The sequence below is a fragment of the Morone saxatilis genome, unplaced genomic scaffold (genome assembly GCF_004916995.1).
Source record: "Morone saxatilis isolate NCDOM2014 unplaced genomic scaffold, NCSU_SB_2.0 Contig1, whole genome shotgun sequence".
Lineage (NCBI taxonomy): Eukaryota > Metazoa > Chordata > Actinopteri > Moronidae > Morone > Morone saxatilis.
This window is the reverse complement of record NW_023339651.1, coordinates 14193642-14209178: the sequence shown is the minus strand read 5'-3', so window position 1 is coordinate 14209178 and position 15537 is coordinate 14193642. Positions and strand designations below refer to the sequence as shown.

Here is a 15537-nt window from a genome sequence, read left to right as displayed (position 1 = left end):
AACAGAGGAAACAGCTCAGGTCCGTTTGAATATGTACCAGTTCCTCTAAAGACGTATTACCACAGATAAACCACATCTTGTGATTTGTACACTTTGGTTTTTGTACAGATTCAGTTAGTAAGCTTTAGAGGTGCTGGTGGGCAGATTTTTGTTATCTTTGGACAGAGACCAGCTTGCTGTTTCCCTGTTCCCAGTAGCTGTAGCTTCATAACTGTACAAACATGAGAGTGGTATCAATCCTCTCATGTACCAAAAAGAAAAAGCCCATTTCCCAATATGTCAAACTATTCCTTTAAAAAGTAGCCTACAACTGCTCCTATTATATCAACAGGTGGTTAGTTAAAGGCACATAAAGGTCTTCAGTGAAGGTCAGAGTCATTGTTAAGTTTATGTTTAAATTCACATTAACATGTGGTTAGTTATCGGACATTAAGACAAACTGAGTCATCGCAGCAATTTCATAATTATGTGTTTCCCTCTAAAAGTCAGCAGATACTCAGCTGATAAAGTCTGATGATTAACACTTGACAGACCTGACTTCTTTATTCTGACCTATGAAAACACAGATGCTGTCGCACCTCAAAATGTGTCCTTCCAAGTGTCAAAAAAGGGGGAGCCTCAAAAAAGTTTAACATCTAATACGAAGGTCCTGTTACAGCGCCCCCTAGTTTGGCTGTAAGTGTTTACTTACGGCTTCAAATCTTGTTGTCAAGTCACTTGACATGTTGTGGAGAGACATCAGATTTTAGTGAAGCAGTGTGGGAGCTCCCGGTGTGGCCCTCTAATGGTTTCACTGGTATTGGCCCGCCCCTTTCCTCATCCTCCGCGCTGCCCCGCTCCGCACACCCGGCGCACCAGCGGGACAGTCCGGCTGCACCACCGGCTCACTCGGACCGAGCGAACCTAAAAACACATTTCTATTGGAAAGATAATTAAACCGGAGCCTGCCAGCTTCACATTCTTCTTCCCAGTTTCCTTTGGTGAGTTTCTGTTCAATTTGGACGTTAAATCACTTTTTAATCCCTCAGACAGACACACAATGAGTCTGTACAACTCAGTGAGAAGTTCCTGGGGACTTTACCGAACTTTAGTTTTTTATAATATTCATGTAGAGACTTTGAGTGTGTTTACAGTAAGCAGAATGAATGTCTCATAATTGTGGGTATTATATAACATTCCTATAATATTCCTATGACATTCCTTATAAGTGTTTTTAGTTTTCCTGTGATATTTGCATCATTTCCTTAGATACATATTACTGTTTGAAAAGTTAATAACACAAAAAAACTTAATTGCCTTTTGATTTTTTTTTTATATGAATAATTATTAGCAATCTTTTTTTTCTGTTTAAAATATAGATGAATTCACAGGTCAGTGGAGGGGAAAAAAAGCCTCTGCTAACAAGAGAAAGAAAGCAAACAGTTTTAGTTCCAGATAAGGTAATACCATTAAGGCTTGTAAAAATGTTGACTGAAACCAAGCTGTTATCAGACATGGTGTTAATGGTCAGACTTTTAACGCTGGTGTGTACGTTGTTTTAGTGTTGTGAGAGTCTTTCCTCAGATGTCTGACATGAAACTCAATCCGCTCCGTAACATATTTATATTCAGCAGCAGTATATCATTACTATTTCACCACGGCAACGTTGGTCAGAATAAACTCTGCCAGTGCTTTGAATTGTAATTTTACTCTGCCTTGTAATTACAGCAGTCACATGACATGATCTATCAATGTTCATACACACCACCATTACTGAGATGTACTCTGATTTGGTGGAACATGACATGGTGAAGTTGAAGTCTTGGTGACCCTGAGGTGTTTTAATTATGGAGACAAACAGGCAGCACAGTGTTGGACTCATTACAAGTTGGGGGCAGTGGCCTTCTGACCCCTGCAACCTGTCAGCGATCCACGCGGGCGGCCACCACGTGAAATACCACATACACACAGGCATGCACACACACATTGATTGAAGAGCTCGCTGGACCGACAATAAACAAACATGCACATTGGTGATCGATAAAAAGCCAGCCTGCTTCAGTGATAATAACACAAAATCCAATAAGCAACCAGCAGTGATTAATTCAGACTGTGGCTCTGTACAGTGTGTGACTTTTTCATGTTTAACTGGATCCTCAATTCCCCCAGTTAGTCTCCCCAGAGTAGGCGTAGAGTATATCCTCCTTGGACTACATGCTTTGATATTTCTGTCGGCCTCCTGTATTCACTCAGCTCAGCCAGCAGCAGATGATTAACACATGCATGTAATATGTTTCCTGTAAACCCCCTTCATATGATTTACACTAACGAGAGCATTTGATTTGAGTAAATGAATACAGACGTTGCCTGTGGTCTATTCCTCATCTTTTTCCTTTTTTTACCTGCGTTCTACATTCCTTTGAGGGGGAACTTTTGTGACCTTTGGGTGTCACTGACGCAACCAACCAGTAAAGGGTCAATGGCAGAGGTGTGACCTCTGAATCCGGCTGCTGTATTTGTTTTCACACCGAAGGGTTCTCTGGCTTCTTTTTTCTTCTTTGCCACACATGATGATGTCGGGGAAACTACTCCATCATGGTCTGTCGTCAGTCACCAAATGGTCACCGCTCACTCATCCAACAACAACCCTCCAGTAAAGGAAAACACCCAAGTTTTTAGAGACTGACTTCTCCATCAGCAGCCAACTGGTCACTGCTGTCAGCTGTGTGGGGGGAAATTCTTTCTTTGAACTTCTCGGAAATTTTGTTCACAAACTTAAAGTATTTATCCTAGTTTTTAAAACTCACTTCAGATATTTTAGGAAATATGTGGGTGAAAAAAGAGTAAATTTTTTACCAAGCCACCATGACTTTTTAGTCTGAAAAACAGTGCTAGGCTGAGGTCTATTTGTTGATTGGCTGCTGTCCAAACTTTGGCTCTATGTGAACTTTTCAGATGATGATTGATGTGGACTATTGTATAGTTTCCCTAGCTCTGGTGAGACTCCACCGCTCCTCGAAACTCCTGAAACTGTACAATGTGAAACGTCAACATGAAACTTGGGATAGGATAGTAGCTAAGTAACTTTTATGCAAGAAAAAAAACATAAACCTTTCATCTTTAAATTGTGCCAGCTGCTTATCGTCACTCACATGTGAATCATTTGGTCTCTAGTCGAGCCCGACAGATACTGGATTTTTTAGGCTGATATTGATACTGATATCAATATTTGAGTGTTTAAGAAAATATAATAACAAAATATCAGCTGGTACATGTAACATGGTTTTAGACAAGGTTGAAGAAAGAGTTTGACATGTTAGTGATATATGTTTATTTGCTTTCTAGCTGAGAGTTAGACTTTAGAAGATCAATACTACTCTCATGTCTGTATATGAAGCTACTGCCAGGAGATGGTTAGCATATCTTAGCACAGAGACAGGAAACAGGGGGAAACAGCTAGCCTGGCTCTGTCCAAAGTTTTTTTCAGAGGCATCACATATTGCCCTGCAAGCTCTTCTAAAGCTCACTAATGAACACATTATATCTTGTTTACCTCTGTTTCCTGTCTTTGTGCGAAGCAAACCAGCTGCTGAATCTGGCTTCATATTTATTCCCCGACACCTTAACAGGTGATTATCTACAGATGCTGTGGGTCGCCTTCCAGTCCCCCATGATGAACCGCCATGTTTCTACAGTAGCCCAGAAGAGACAAACCAAACAGTTGCTCTAGATAAAGGGCGTTCGTAAATTGGCATTCTAGTACCGCAACTTATTGTTTCTATGATGATACCAATATACAGTATATGTGATAAGTTAAAATTAGCTGATACTATCAGCCATGTGCATGTCTCAGTCTGGCTCAGAGGAAGAGAGAGGGAATGTGCCTGTGTGAGTAGAAGAAAGGGAGAAAAATAGAAGCAAGTTTATGTATGAGCACAGAAGAGATATAAACTGAAAAAGAGAGGCAACAAGGAGGGCAAATTGGGACTGCCAATTCCAGCAGATGCAGGAAGCAGGGAGCCTCAGAGAGTATAGATATTTGTTGAAGCATGAAAATGTTTTCTTGGCTGAGGGGGAAGTGTAGCCGTGTTTTGCTTGGATTCAGACTGAGCATGGACGGTGAAAATAGGAACGTAATTGAAAGTCAAAGGGTGAGCCTAAAAAATGTGGCCTTATCTTGTATGTTTGTTCACCTGGTTAGCGGGGTTAGTGAGTGAAGGACACGAGAAGAGAGGGAGAGAGAGAAGGGAGGGGAAGACCAGCGATGAAACACACAAAGTCCATCTTTGATTTTACTCAAGACAAACTATAGCAGAGTAAACATTTTTGAGTTAAAGTCATCAGAAATAGAGATTAATGGGTGCCTGTGTGGGGCCCAACAGCTGTTTCAGCCAGCCTAAGTCAGTCAAAACACTCAAAGAGAGGCAAAGAAAAGGAATGAAAGGGAGAGAAGAAGAGAGCAATTAAATAGAAAAAACAGGGACAGAAACAGAGAAAGGGATAAAGAGAAGGAGCAGAGAAAAGAGGAAGAATAAACATAGAGAGGAAAAGATTCAGAAGAGTGTTAAGTAAAGGGGGGAAGGAAGAAAGAGGATAAAAGAAAGAGTGACAATTAAAGAGAGGAAAAAAATATGAGAAGACAAGAATGGAAAAGAAACGAGAGGCAAAGAATTGAGAGAAGCAGAAAGAAAAGAAAGGAAAAGCGAGGAAAGAGGAGAAGAGAGAATGAAAGAAAAAAAAAAGATGGTTCAGACCGAAACGTGGTTTCAATCAGCGCCGAGGTTGAGAAGAAGGATGTTTGATGGTCGTAATCGAGAGAGAGACTCCACCGACCGATGCTCTGCTCAGGAATGTGTTCGTACACACACAACACACAACACACACGGCTCCTATTAGACTGTGGTTACTCTGGTTTATATCCAGCAAAGCCACCTCAAGCAAATACTGTACATAGTGACATGGAAATATTTTATTGAGCCTGTCTGTGATGTATGAATGCACCGAAATCCCCAGAATGGTGAGTTGCCCAAAGAAAGCAACTCAAAGCTGCAGCAGAAGGATGAACTAAGCAGAAGTTTTAATGCAGAAACCCTCTAATTTTACCACAAACTGAAGCTGTTTGAAAGAGTTTTCCCACCAACTACTGATTTCTGGGTATTGTTCATACACTTATCTATCACCACTTTTGGATCTGTTTATATCTGATATAAATGATATTTATCAGATTTGTCTGCATTAAAAAAGAGCTTACAACCAGTTTCTCCCATAATCACACTCCTAAAACAGCAAGAATGAGTTTTCTGTCATTAAAAACATTTGAAAAGAGAGTTAGTGAAACAAAAATGTCAGGTTTTGAGCATAAAAGCATTTAAGTGCACAATAAAATGCCAAAAAAGTGCCAAAAGTCACAAGAATATAAGTTTAAAGACATGATGACCTGACTAAGACAGCTATGCTAGCGGTTTTGCGCTGTGCTTAAATGCTAATGCCAGCATGCTAACATACTCACAGTGACAATGCTAACATGCTGATATTTAGCAGCTGTAAACTTTCCTTAGACTGTATGAATAGCCATTGTGAAGGTCAGTGTGGTCGGCCCTGGCCGTCGCCATCTTGGCAGCCATGACTCACAAATCCAAATATGGGCAAATAAATGGATCGTGGGTGGCGGTGGGCTGAATGACCACCCGTCACTCAAAGCAACCATTCCCTTAATTATGCATAACTTTCAGCCTTAATACAATTTTAAACATGTGATTTATATAAAAATTCACCCCCCATACAGTTGTTTTGAACGGAGAATTTTTGTTACTTTCTTTTTGGCTTAATTTGTCTGACACAGAGATTGCTGCTTAAATGTTTCCCATTTTTGCCTTAGTTTAGCATGTTAGTATGCTAACATTTGCGGATTACTACTAAATAGTTGAGGCTATAGGGATTTGCATTATTTTGGTCACAAACCAAAGTATCTGTACCTGAACGGTGGAGGACATAAATGTATGTAAAGAATTTTCATGGCAATCCATCCAATAGTTGTTGAGACATTTCATTTTTCAAAGTCAGTAGGATTTAACTTCTGGGAACCACATATGTGTAAAATTTCACAGCCATCTATCTATAGTCTGAGATGCTGCTAGTCAGGCTAAAAAACAATACGAAAAGATAGTTGTCAGGAATGAACAGTGATGCTTATTAATGATGACCAGTCTCATTCTATGTGTTTTTGAACTGAAATAAAACGTATTTTCTCTTCTCTCTTTCTATCATTATGCCCTCCTCTCCTCACATCTCTTTTCTTCTCCTCATCTGACCTTTTGTGGTTTCTCATTTCTCTCAGGCATCCATTCCTGTCATCTATGTTTCTGCCCCGATTTGCCATCCTCCCCCTTCACTCCTTTTTGTGAAAATGAAACTTTTTTCATCCCCTGCTTCCTTCCATCACTTCTCACTCTGCCTGGCTCCAGTTTCAATTGACTCTCTCCCTCCCTCAAATTCATTTTGTATTTTATTTCTTCTCTGACAGGAATCAGAACCAGTGGAGCAGCCAACCAGGGTGGTAGCAGCCAGGCCCTTGCCCAGAAAGAGGCGCCCTACCGGGGGTAACAAAGGAGATGAAGGATTAGAGGATAATCCAGGGTACGTCCAAGTCCCTCCTGTCGAGAGGTCCCCTATTCTTTTCTGATATCCAAGACACAGGAAGGCAGGCTGCTACTGGGATTATAGCATTAAACTTATTACCCTTTAAAGACTCAAAATATTGGGGTTTTTGGTGCTTTTTCAGCCCATCTTATCTGATGCCTGAGGGTGCTGACTGCTGTATTTGGGTAACTCAGAAAACAGAGGAGCTAGTGCAAAGAGGGATCACAGAGAGGAGGGAAGGAGAGTTCAGTTGGATAAAAGCATATGTGCAGATAAAATGAGCTTTGCCCGGAGGGTCCAGATACATACGAGGTTTCGGAGGGAGCGACCCCCTCTGAGCTGTGGTCAACAGTCTTTAACGGGATTACAGGCAAAGACAAAACACCAGAGCTTTCCGTAAGCACACAGTCAGACTAATTAATGGCCCCTTGTGTATTCCTGTAATACTGTAGGTTATCAATTAGACTGAGGTTTTTCTTGTTAAACCTTGATATAACAAGACAAATGTTTGCCCTTATTGGGAAGTGCATACCACTGGGTCTAGGGAACAACTCCGCTGTCACAGGGGAGTTGTAATCAGAGAGGTGGCCTGTCGCTTCGGCGCGGTTCATGGGAATGTGCACAAGGTCCCAGCAGGCTCACGGCGTATTAGATTCGACATCACACCTTGGTATACTGGTCCCTGGTGTCCCTTTGTGAGCCTTGATATGGCTCTGCTCGGCGCTGGTATGTGCCGTGCTTCCTCCCTCTCTGTTCCCAGATGCCACTCTTAAAACGCCAGCCAGGGGAAGTGGAGCGGAGGGCCTGGGACTGCGGTCAGCAGCAAATTATAAGGGCTGCCTTGGACCTGACGCAATCCCCCATCTCTTGAACCATAGCAGGTCATTAATGAAGCCAGACGGGGCCGTGCATGCGTGGGAGGCCCTCGTTTAGTTGCTGCAGTGGAAAGCTTTTAAAGAGAACCAGAGGTCCTCGTCGGGGCTGCCTTATGCTATCAAAATATTTTAGAATTGGATATCCATTACTCTGCTGGCAAAGAACAACACGTGAGAAAAGGCCAATTTTTTGTCTGCCTTTATTACAGACTTATGGAGGTATGGAGCTCCAGAACTGACAGGAGGCAGTAAAAGGCAAGTCAAGTCCAAACTATAACTGAATACATGAATTGATAATACTATAAGTTAAATAATTAACTCTTGTCTCATGTTCTTCACAGTTATTTTTACCTCCAATCAGTTGGTAAAACAGACAGAAGCTGCTAATACTAATACTAATCATAGAGACAGAAATATGGAGTATCAGAATGCTAATGTACGTTAGCTACTTTGTTAGCATTATTCAGTTACTTATGTATGTATACAGTAACACTTCAGCAGAATTATAAGTATATGGCTGTTTAACATTACCTGCACAAAAGTTTGCTTCAGCTAGGTAGTTAGCTGAAAGGTGCTCGCTCATTATATATAGCTTTCAGTTAAGGCATCTAACCAGACAGTCTTCTAATTGCACACAGACAATGAAAAATGTAAATGGAAAAAATATGTATAGTTGCATGAGGGACATTGGAAATTGATAAATTACTTGCAACTGCATTACTTACAACAACAAAAATTAAATTTTTAATAGATTGAGCCAGTGAAAGATAAGTAGGAAAGAAACATTTATTAATTTATTTAAAAGTTCTAATTTATTTCATCAATATATTGGAAGAATAGGAAAAAAACAGCAAGGTTTGCCTCTTTTTTTAACAACTGACTGGATATGGAAAGTACAACACTTCAATATTAATTATAGTATATTTAATTAAGTAATAATTAAGTCAAACCTTCTACTGCCTTTTCACAGTATCGGGGCTCCATACACAGCAGTGCAGTTAAGTAGAAGTGATTTTGTTATCAGGAAACTTTCATTATCTCTTCCTATCTCGCTGAGCATACTTTGCCTGTTTATAAACAAATGTAAGCCTGTTGAAGGAGGGCTGCTGCTGGGCTTTAAAAGCGTGATAAGTCTCTTCAGTAAAATGTAAAATGAACTTTGTGTAACCTTCACGCCAGACAAAGCAGGACAAAATGGAAGCAGGAATTCCCTGAAAGTCCACCCATTTTATGGATAAGAAGCAGACTTTGGTTTGTTGCACAGAGGAGTGACTGTGGTCTAAATTTAGGTGGTTACAGACCAGCGGACCTTTGGAAGGCGGAATCCTAAAAACCTGCGGAAAGACAGATCTGTCCAAAATGCAGCGAGGTTACTTTACAACTACATACGCTATTCAGGATAGGAAAGCACAGCGGTCTCTCACTGAATCTCTGCTTCCACGGAATAAACTGCAAATGTCATCCATTTCTCTCAGCATCCCTCACAATCAAATACATCCCTGTCTGCATTTTAAAGATAGATGTTTTTTCCCTGTTTTTACTCTGGATAGATGGTTCCATGGTGCGACCACAGAGCGCTTTGCAGCTGGACTCAGACCTATTTCTGAGCTGATGTCGACAAAGCCAAAGCCCAAGGCAAGCGGGGGAAACCAGGCGACCTGACCACACTCCAACTGGCCCGGCTGCTTCCAGGAACACAACTGCACAGTGTTCTCCTCAATTTATGTCCGTTTAATTGAGCCAGCTATGCATAACAGCGAGCTACAAAGAGTGGGACAGAGTTTGGCCTGCACATGATAAACAGAGATAATATTCCAGTGAACTATTTGGCGCTGCAGGCCTTGCGTTCAACTTTTCAGCCTTAGAAATTACACGGTTTCAAGATCTTGGAATAACTTTTCAGAGCTATTTTTTAGGCCCATACTTTGGACTACTGAACTGTCAATGATTTTGGCACAAATCTAAGAGGAGAAAAGTAAATCTTTGCTCGTTCAGTTTTGCCATTCAGTGGAATTAAAGGCAACTTCAGACGTCGTTTCTGGCTGATTTTCAAGAAGTATTCAGCCATTTACCTTTGTTGACCATGAATCTTCAGGAAAAGCTGTCAGGCCTAAAAGGTCTGGTCTCACACTCCCACAGCAAGCGTCGCTACAAAGGCGACCTCACATTGGACATGATCAGCCCTCCTCTGGGTGACTTCCGCCACACCATGCACGTGGGCCGCGGTGGCGATGTGTTCGGGGACACCTCCTTCCTCAGCAACCACGGTGGCCAGGCCAATGGGAACAACGTGGAAACGGATTCTATCTCCTCACCTGACAACAAGATCGGCGCCTTCTTCTCCAGAACGCTCCGTCAAATCAGGAGAGGCTCTGAAAACCGACCCAGAGAAGGATCTAAGGATCTGTCACCGCCACCTCCCGTCGTTTCTCCCATCATCAAAAATGCCATCTCCCTTCCCAGGCTGGATGTGGATTTGCCTAATGGGAGTCCCACCACCAAACTGCGCTTCCCCAGTTCTCAAAACACACCAGAGGAGAAGAAGAGCTCTTATGGTGAGTTTAATATGGTCATATTTTTTCTTAAAGCAGCTATAATCAATATTTTTACATCTACAATGGATCAAACGACAATGTGTGTGTGAAAGGGGTTGCTTGTAGAACCAACAAGGAATTATTATCCAACTTTTCCTCAGACCTTTTTAGCATCTTTAAGCTAATTGTTTTGGTTTTCGGTTCAGCTCGAATAAACTTACTGTACGCTACCTGTTCACAGCTCATTTCCTCTGCCTCAAAGGGCCTCAAAAAAGTCAATTAATGCAGATTTCAGTCAACTAACCTGGTTGTTTCTACTACAATTGGTGCCTGAACTTGTTGCATTTAGTATTTGTAGATGGATAGCACAGCAGTAGCAAAAAAAGTGTTGTTACACAAGTTACACAAGAGGCACTGTAATCTTGGTTCTGTTTGTGTTAAATTGTGTATTTTACAATGAATTTCACCCCTTAAAATTATTGAAATAATCTTTGGCTCTTTAATTCTGAGTATAACTGAGAATAACATTATCAGTGTTTTGGATCACTTAAAAAGGTACTGGAAACATGAACAGATGATGTCATGTCATCTATTTTTTGCCCAGACATTCAAGGATTAGGAAAAGTTCACCACCAAATCCCAAAATGGCCCCTAAGATTATGGGTAGATGTTTCCTTCAAATTAAATGCCACCATTGCAAAACAAAGTGAAACACGTGAGCAAAGGTCAAAAGAGTTAACCAGCAGCTGGAAACTGCAGAGAAGTTGCCAGCATCTGTAAAGCTGCTGTGAAACTCATCCATCAGTACTGCCCAGTAATCTGGACAGATTTGCCCCAGATGTCCTTATAAATCACCTTGGCTCATTATCAGCATTGCTCACACTGATAACACACAGAGATCAAGACAGAGCTGGCAACAAGCTGTTTGAGAGGCTGTTTAAATGACCCACATTAACACCACACTCATGGCTCATACAGTCTGACCACCCCTGTGTGTGTGTGTGTGTGTGTGTGTGTGTGTCTGAAGCGTTTGGTAAATGAGGAAAGTAAAATGTATTGAATGTTACTTTATCACTTACTTCTCCACATGAGACAGTAAAAAAGAAAGTTTTTGGTAAGTCAACTTATTTCTAGATGAGAAGATTGACACCACTCGGCCAGGTGATGGTTAGCTTAGCTTAGCATAAACTTTGGGAACAGGAAAACAGCTAGTCTAGCTCTAACCCTAGTCAAACACACAACTTGTTTTTTTTTTTACCTTTCGGTTTTTTAGTTGTTTTAGTAGCCAGACGAATATATTGGTACCAATATTAGCTCTTTGCAGACATCTCAGTATTGGTATCTGCATCTATGTTATCCGATATTAAAACTATTAAGAAAAGTGCTTGTGGTAATATATTAGTGTCACTACAAAGTGCACTGTGATTTGCAAAACTGGCAAGCAGCACAGAGTAAGAGAGAATGTCAACTAGAACTGGTTTATAATGTGCATATAAATATTCTTTATTAAAGTTTAAGAAAGGAGCCCGTAAATGACCTTTGAGTCATATCGTTACAAAATCATTGCAGTCCACATAGAAAACTATTTTCAATCCAGCCCAAAGAGTCATCTCTCACTAAGAAATCTAAGAATTCCCCAAAATGTGAAACTAAATTATCTTAAAGTGATCAGACGTTTAACTTTGTTTTTAATCCTTCAAATATGATTACACTTCAGATGATCCAGTAAGTGTAATTTTAAGTACCAAATTCTATCTATCCATGTTTTTAAGTCGATATATGAGCTTGTGTGTGCTGTTAAAGACATTTTTTATCTAAAATCTTCCACAAAATCACAGTTTACTTTTGTAGTGACAGCTGAGGCTACTTTACTCCCCAGTAATTATTCCTTATGACACATGGATGGGAGAGACAGATCTTCATCCAACCAAATCCTCCATAAGATGGTTTCACTGATTATGTCTCTCTTGCTCTCTGGTTAAAGTGTGTTAATCTGTGAAATCAGACACTGTTTTCCTTGGTTGGTATGAAACATCTCCAGACTATTGGCCCTTTATGGCTGGCATTGAGAGGTGCTGTGGTAATTTTACCCGTTGGGGTCATGAAGGCAGCAGGAGTGTAAGTGTGTGACTTGTTAAACGATCTGGCAGGGTCGAGCAGATGATTCACCGTTCACAGAGCAACTCAGCACTTTACAGGCTGGAGTTTATTGGCTGTCATCATTAGACAGGGTGTGTTCAGATGGGTTCACACTGCCCCCTGCTGGAATTGTGTGATAATCTATTTGAAGCGTGTGCCTCCAGAATAATAGATGGATAGAAAACAAGTGAAAATCACCACAAGATACACCATATAAATTGTATGGAAAGCATTGTAACATTAGCTGGACGCCTGTCAGTCAAAGTGTTTCTTTCTGGTTTTGTTTCTCTCCATACACACTTAAAAGAATAGTTTGACATTATGGGTTTAGTTAGATGAGAAAATCAGTACCACCCTCATGTCTGCAAGGTAAATATGAAGTTACAGCCAGTAGCTATTTAACATAGCTTAGCACACTGAAAGTGGAAGCAAAGGAATCAACTAGTCTGGTTCTGTCCGAAGTCCGCCTACTAGCACCTCTAAAGCTCTCTGATTAACATGTTTCATCTTGTTTGTTTAACATACACAAAAACTGTGGTAAAGGTTGTGGATTTACAGGAGGTTGCGGGACTATTTCTTGGTTTTGTCATCAATGTTAAGTTGCCAGGCAACCAGGGGAGCCAGCGCTCTTGCACATAACTCTCCATAAAACCACTTGCTGTTTTTCACGTTTTGTTTTTTGTACTTACAAATGAGCTTTAGATGATGTTTCCCCCTGTTTCCAGTCTTTATGCTTAGTTAAGCTAAGCATCACCTGGTGGTAGTTTTATACTTCATGGACAGATACAAGAGTGGTAACAAGCTTCTCGTCTAGCTTTCATAAAACAAACCCCTTATTAGACAAAATACCTCAGACTGGTTTTCATGTCTTGATGTCTGTGTGCTCTCCTCAGGTCTGGAGTCTGGTTTCGTCACTCTGCCTCGTCTCTCCCGCTCTGAGCGTCAGCAGCCCTCCATCTCTCTTCCCACCTCCTGCTCCCCTAACATCCACCGTGGCTCTCTGACCGACCCTACAGATGCCATCTTGTCCACCTGCTCCACCTCCCTTGTGACCTCTGACACCAAACCCACCACCGCCTACTCTGACTCCCTTCCCTCCCTCACCTCGCTGGACACCTTCACCTTCGACCTCGGCCCCTCTCTCATGAGCGAGGTATTCGGCCTGATCGACGGCCACCCGGAAGAGCATGTCCACGCCTGGGAAGGAGAGGAGGTCGGGTCAGCGTGTGGGCTGACCAATGAGGGATCAGAGATGGACTCGGCAACTATCTCATACGTGGATTCCCTGCTCAGGGAAGACTGCGGGGGCAGGAAGAGCCCTCATGGGGCCGAATGGGAAGAGGAGGAGAGCATGACGGAGGTGAACGGAGTTGGGCTTTCTGTTAAAGTACCTGATGTGGTGATGGGGTCTCCTGAGCGAGTGAGGTTGCCGAAGGGGATGGAGAGTGAGCGGTTCCAGAGTGCTACAGATGTGCTTGCACGCCACTATGGCGTCAGCCTCTTAAAGGGACAGAGCAGGATGGAGGTTGCAGATTCAGATATGATGATCATCAGCCAGCCCAAGAAGAATATGTCCTACAGTTACATGGACGACGAGGATGAAATCAAAGTCTGAGCCGGGCAAATCAGAGATGTTTGTGAGACAAAACTAAATAAATCTTCATTTGATGTATGATTTCTCTGCAACTCAAATCAAATCCATCATCTAAAATCTTTTTGTGATCAACAAGGCTGGCTCTTTTGACAGGATGACCATGAAAACTACAACGTGAATCCAGTATCCTTAATACCAGATCCTTTACTTTTTATACAGTCACACTTCAAAGATGTACAGTTTTGGATGCAGAACTGTTGCTGAATGTATCTAAAAGGAGCGAAAGACTTGATGCTGCATGTTTCCGAGCTCAGCACAGAAAGGGAGAAAACTTTTTTTTTTAAATGTCATGACTTAAAAAGGACTGAAACTAAGAGGGAGATGGAAAGTGAGGATGTGCCAGAGAATGTGGTTAAGATTGTCTCAAAGGAAAAACCAGCATTACTCAAGTTGCTAAGCCTGTCATTCACTTTATACTTCACTCACTTCCTCACATACGAGGGGGAAATATTCTCTGGTCACTAATGAGTAATGTACATGTTGTCACAACCTTTTGCATCACTGCAATCTCTTGTCAACTTTTCACTCAGGAATACACTACCAGGAAACAAAAAGGGAAGGGAAATGAGAGATCTGGAATCTCAGGCCTCGATAAAACAGAGAAATACAAACATCTCAGTTATTAAAGTACACTAACTGAGGGAGTATGACAAGTATTACCGGTATTTGCTAGTTGCAACTAAAGCGTGAACCATATATTTGCTGATTTTATGCTGCAGACATTCTATATAGATACTCCATGCACCTTTTATGATTATGAAGTCTGACTCCTGTATTGATTTTTATAGAAGAATTGTCATTTATATGTTCTTTTATACAACTGTACATGAAGATAACTGACCTCCTATAAATATGTACTTACAGTATGAGCACCTGCAATTCACATCCATATGCTGCAGTCAGTACCAATGATATACTACGATGTTATAAATTGACAATAAAGATGTTTTTAGTTAGGTTGAATATGCTTTTATTTACATTGTTTTTCAGGATTTACATTTAGGGTTGGTTTAAAGCAGTGGTTCCCCACTCTTAAGGGGGAGAGAGGGGATGACACGCTTTGGTAGATGTGGCACCAACTCTACCAGGTGAGCTATCTGAACACCCTGAAATCAGGAATATTTTAATTTCAATATTATTTAATTGACTAAAATTTAGCCCAATGAGAAAATATATTATAATGACTGTTATGTTAATAGGTTTCACACTGTTAATCTGTCAATCTACAGTCTAGTCTTTTATGAATTAACTAAATTTTATGAGACTGGGTCCCTGAAACTACACCTTATCAGATATAGCCTTTGAGGGTCCTTGACACCAAAAAAGTTTGAAGACACCTGGTTGAAAAGAAAATAGATCTCAAAGAGGTTTTGTAAAAGTATGTGTAGCTCTTTTTTTTTTTTTTTTTTTGTATTCTGGGAAATATAGGACATCAGTATTTAAAAAATAAATAAATTATATTGGTCAAGGAAACAAAAAAATAACTAATTTGCAAACTTTCAACTTAAAATGAGTCCAGGGAGGTATTGAACAGCACAGATTGACAATAATGAACAATGCAGACATATCTAAGAGTAGATTTTATTTTTTACAAAATACCAAAATGTTTATCAGCTGCTCTTCACTACCAGGCAATAAAACATTGCATGTTTAAGGAGTAACATAACCACAGGCTGAAAAGCAGTGCTTTGCAGCCCTCTCTGGTTGAAAGTTTCAA

At 40.9% G+C, this 15537-nt stretch overlaps 2 protein-coding genes across 2 annotated transcripts in view; one reads left to right on the top strand and one right to left on the bottom strand.

Moving 5' to 3' along the window:
• The first annotated feature begins 727 nt into the window (after positions 1 to 727).
• cdc42ep1a (CDC42 effector protein (Rho GTPase binding) 1a) lies at positions 728 to 14783 on the top strand. Its single transcript, XM_035662727.1, has 4 exons — positions 728 to 980; positions 6503 to 6615; positions 9044 to 10048; positions 13060 to 14783. Exons 3-4 carry the CDS (start codon positions 9577 to 9579, stop codon positions 13779 to 13781), a joined length of 1194 nt encoding a protein of 397 aa, XP_035518620.1. The 5' UTR covers positions 728 to 980; positions 6503 to 6615; positions 9044 to 9576; the 3' UTR covers positions 13782 to 14783.
• Positions 14784 to 15208: 425 nt separating this feature from the next.
• Positions 15209 to 15537, bottom strand: part of sh3bp1 (SH3-domain binding protein 1) — a gene marked incomplete in the record, with an annotated part of 13621 nt that continues 13292 nt past the window's right edge. The window contains 1 exon segment of the mRNA XM_035662716.1: positions 15209 to 15537.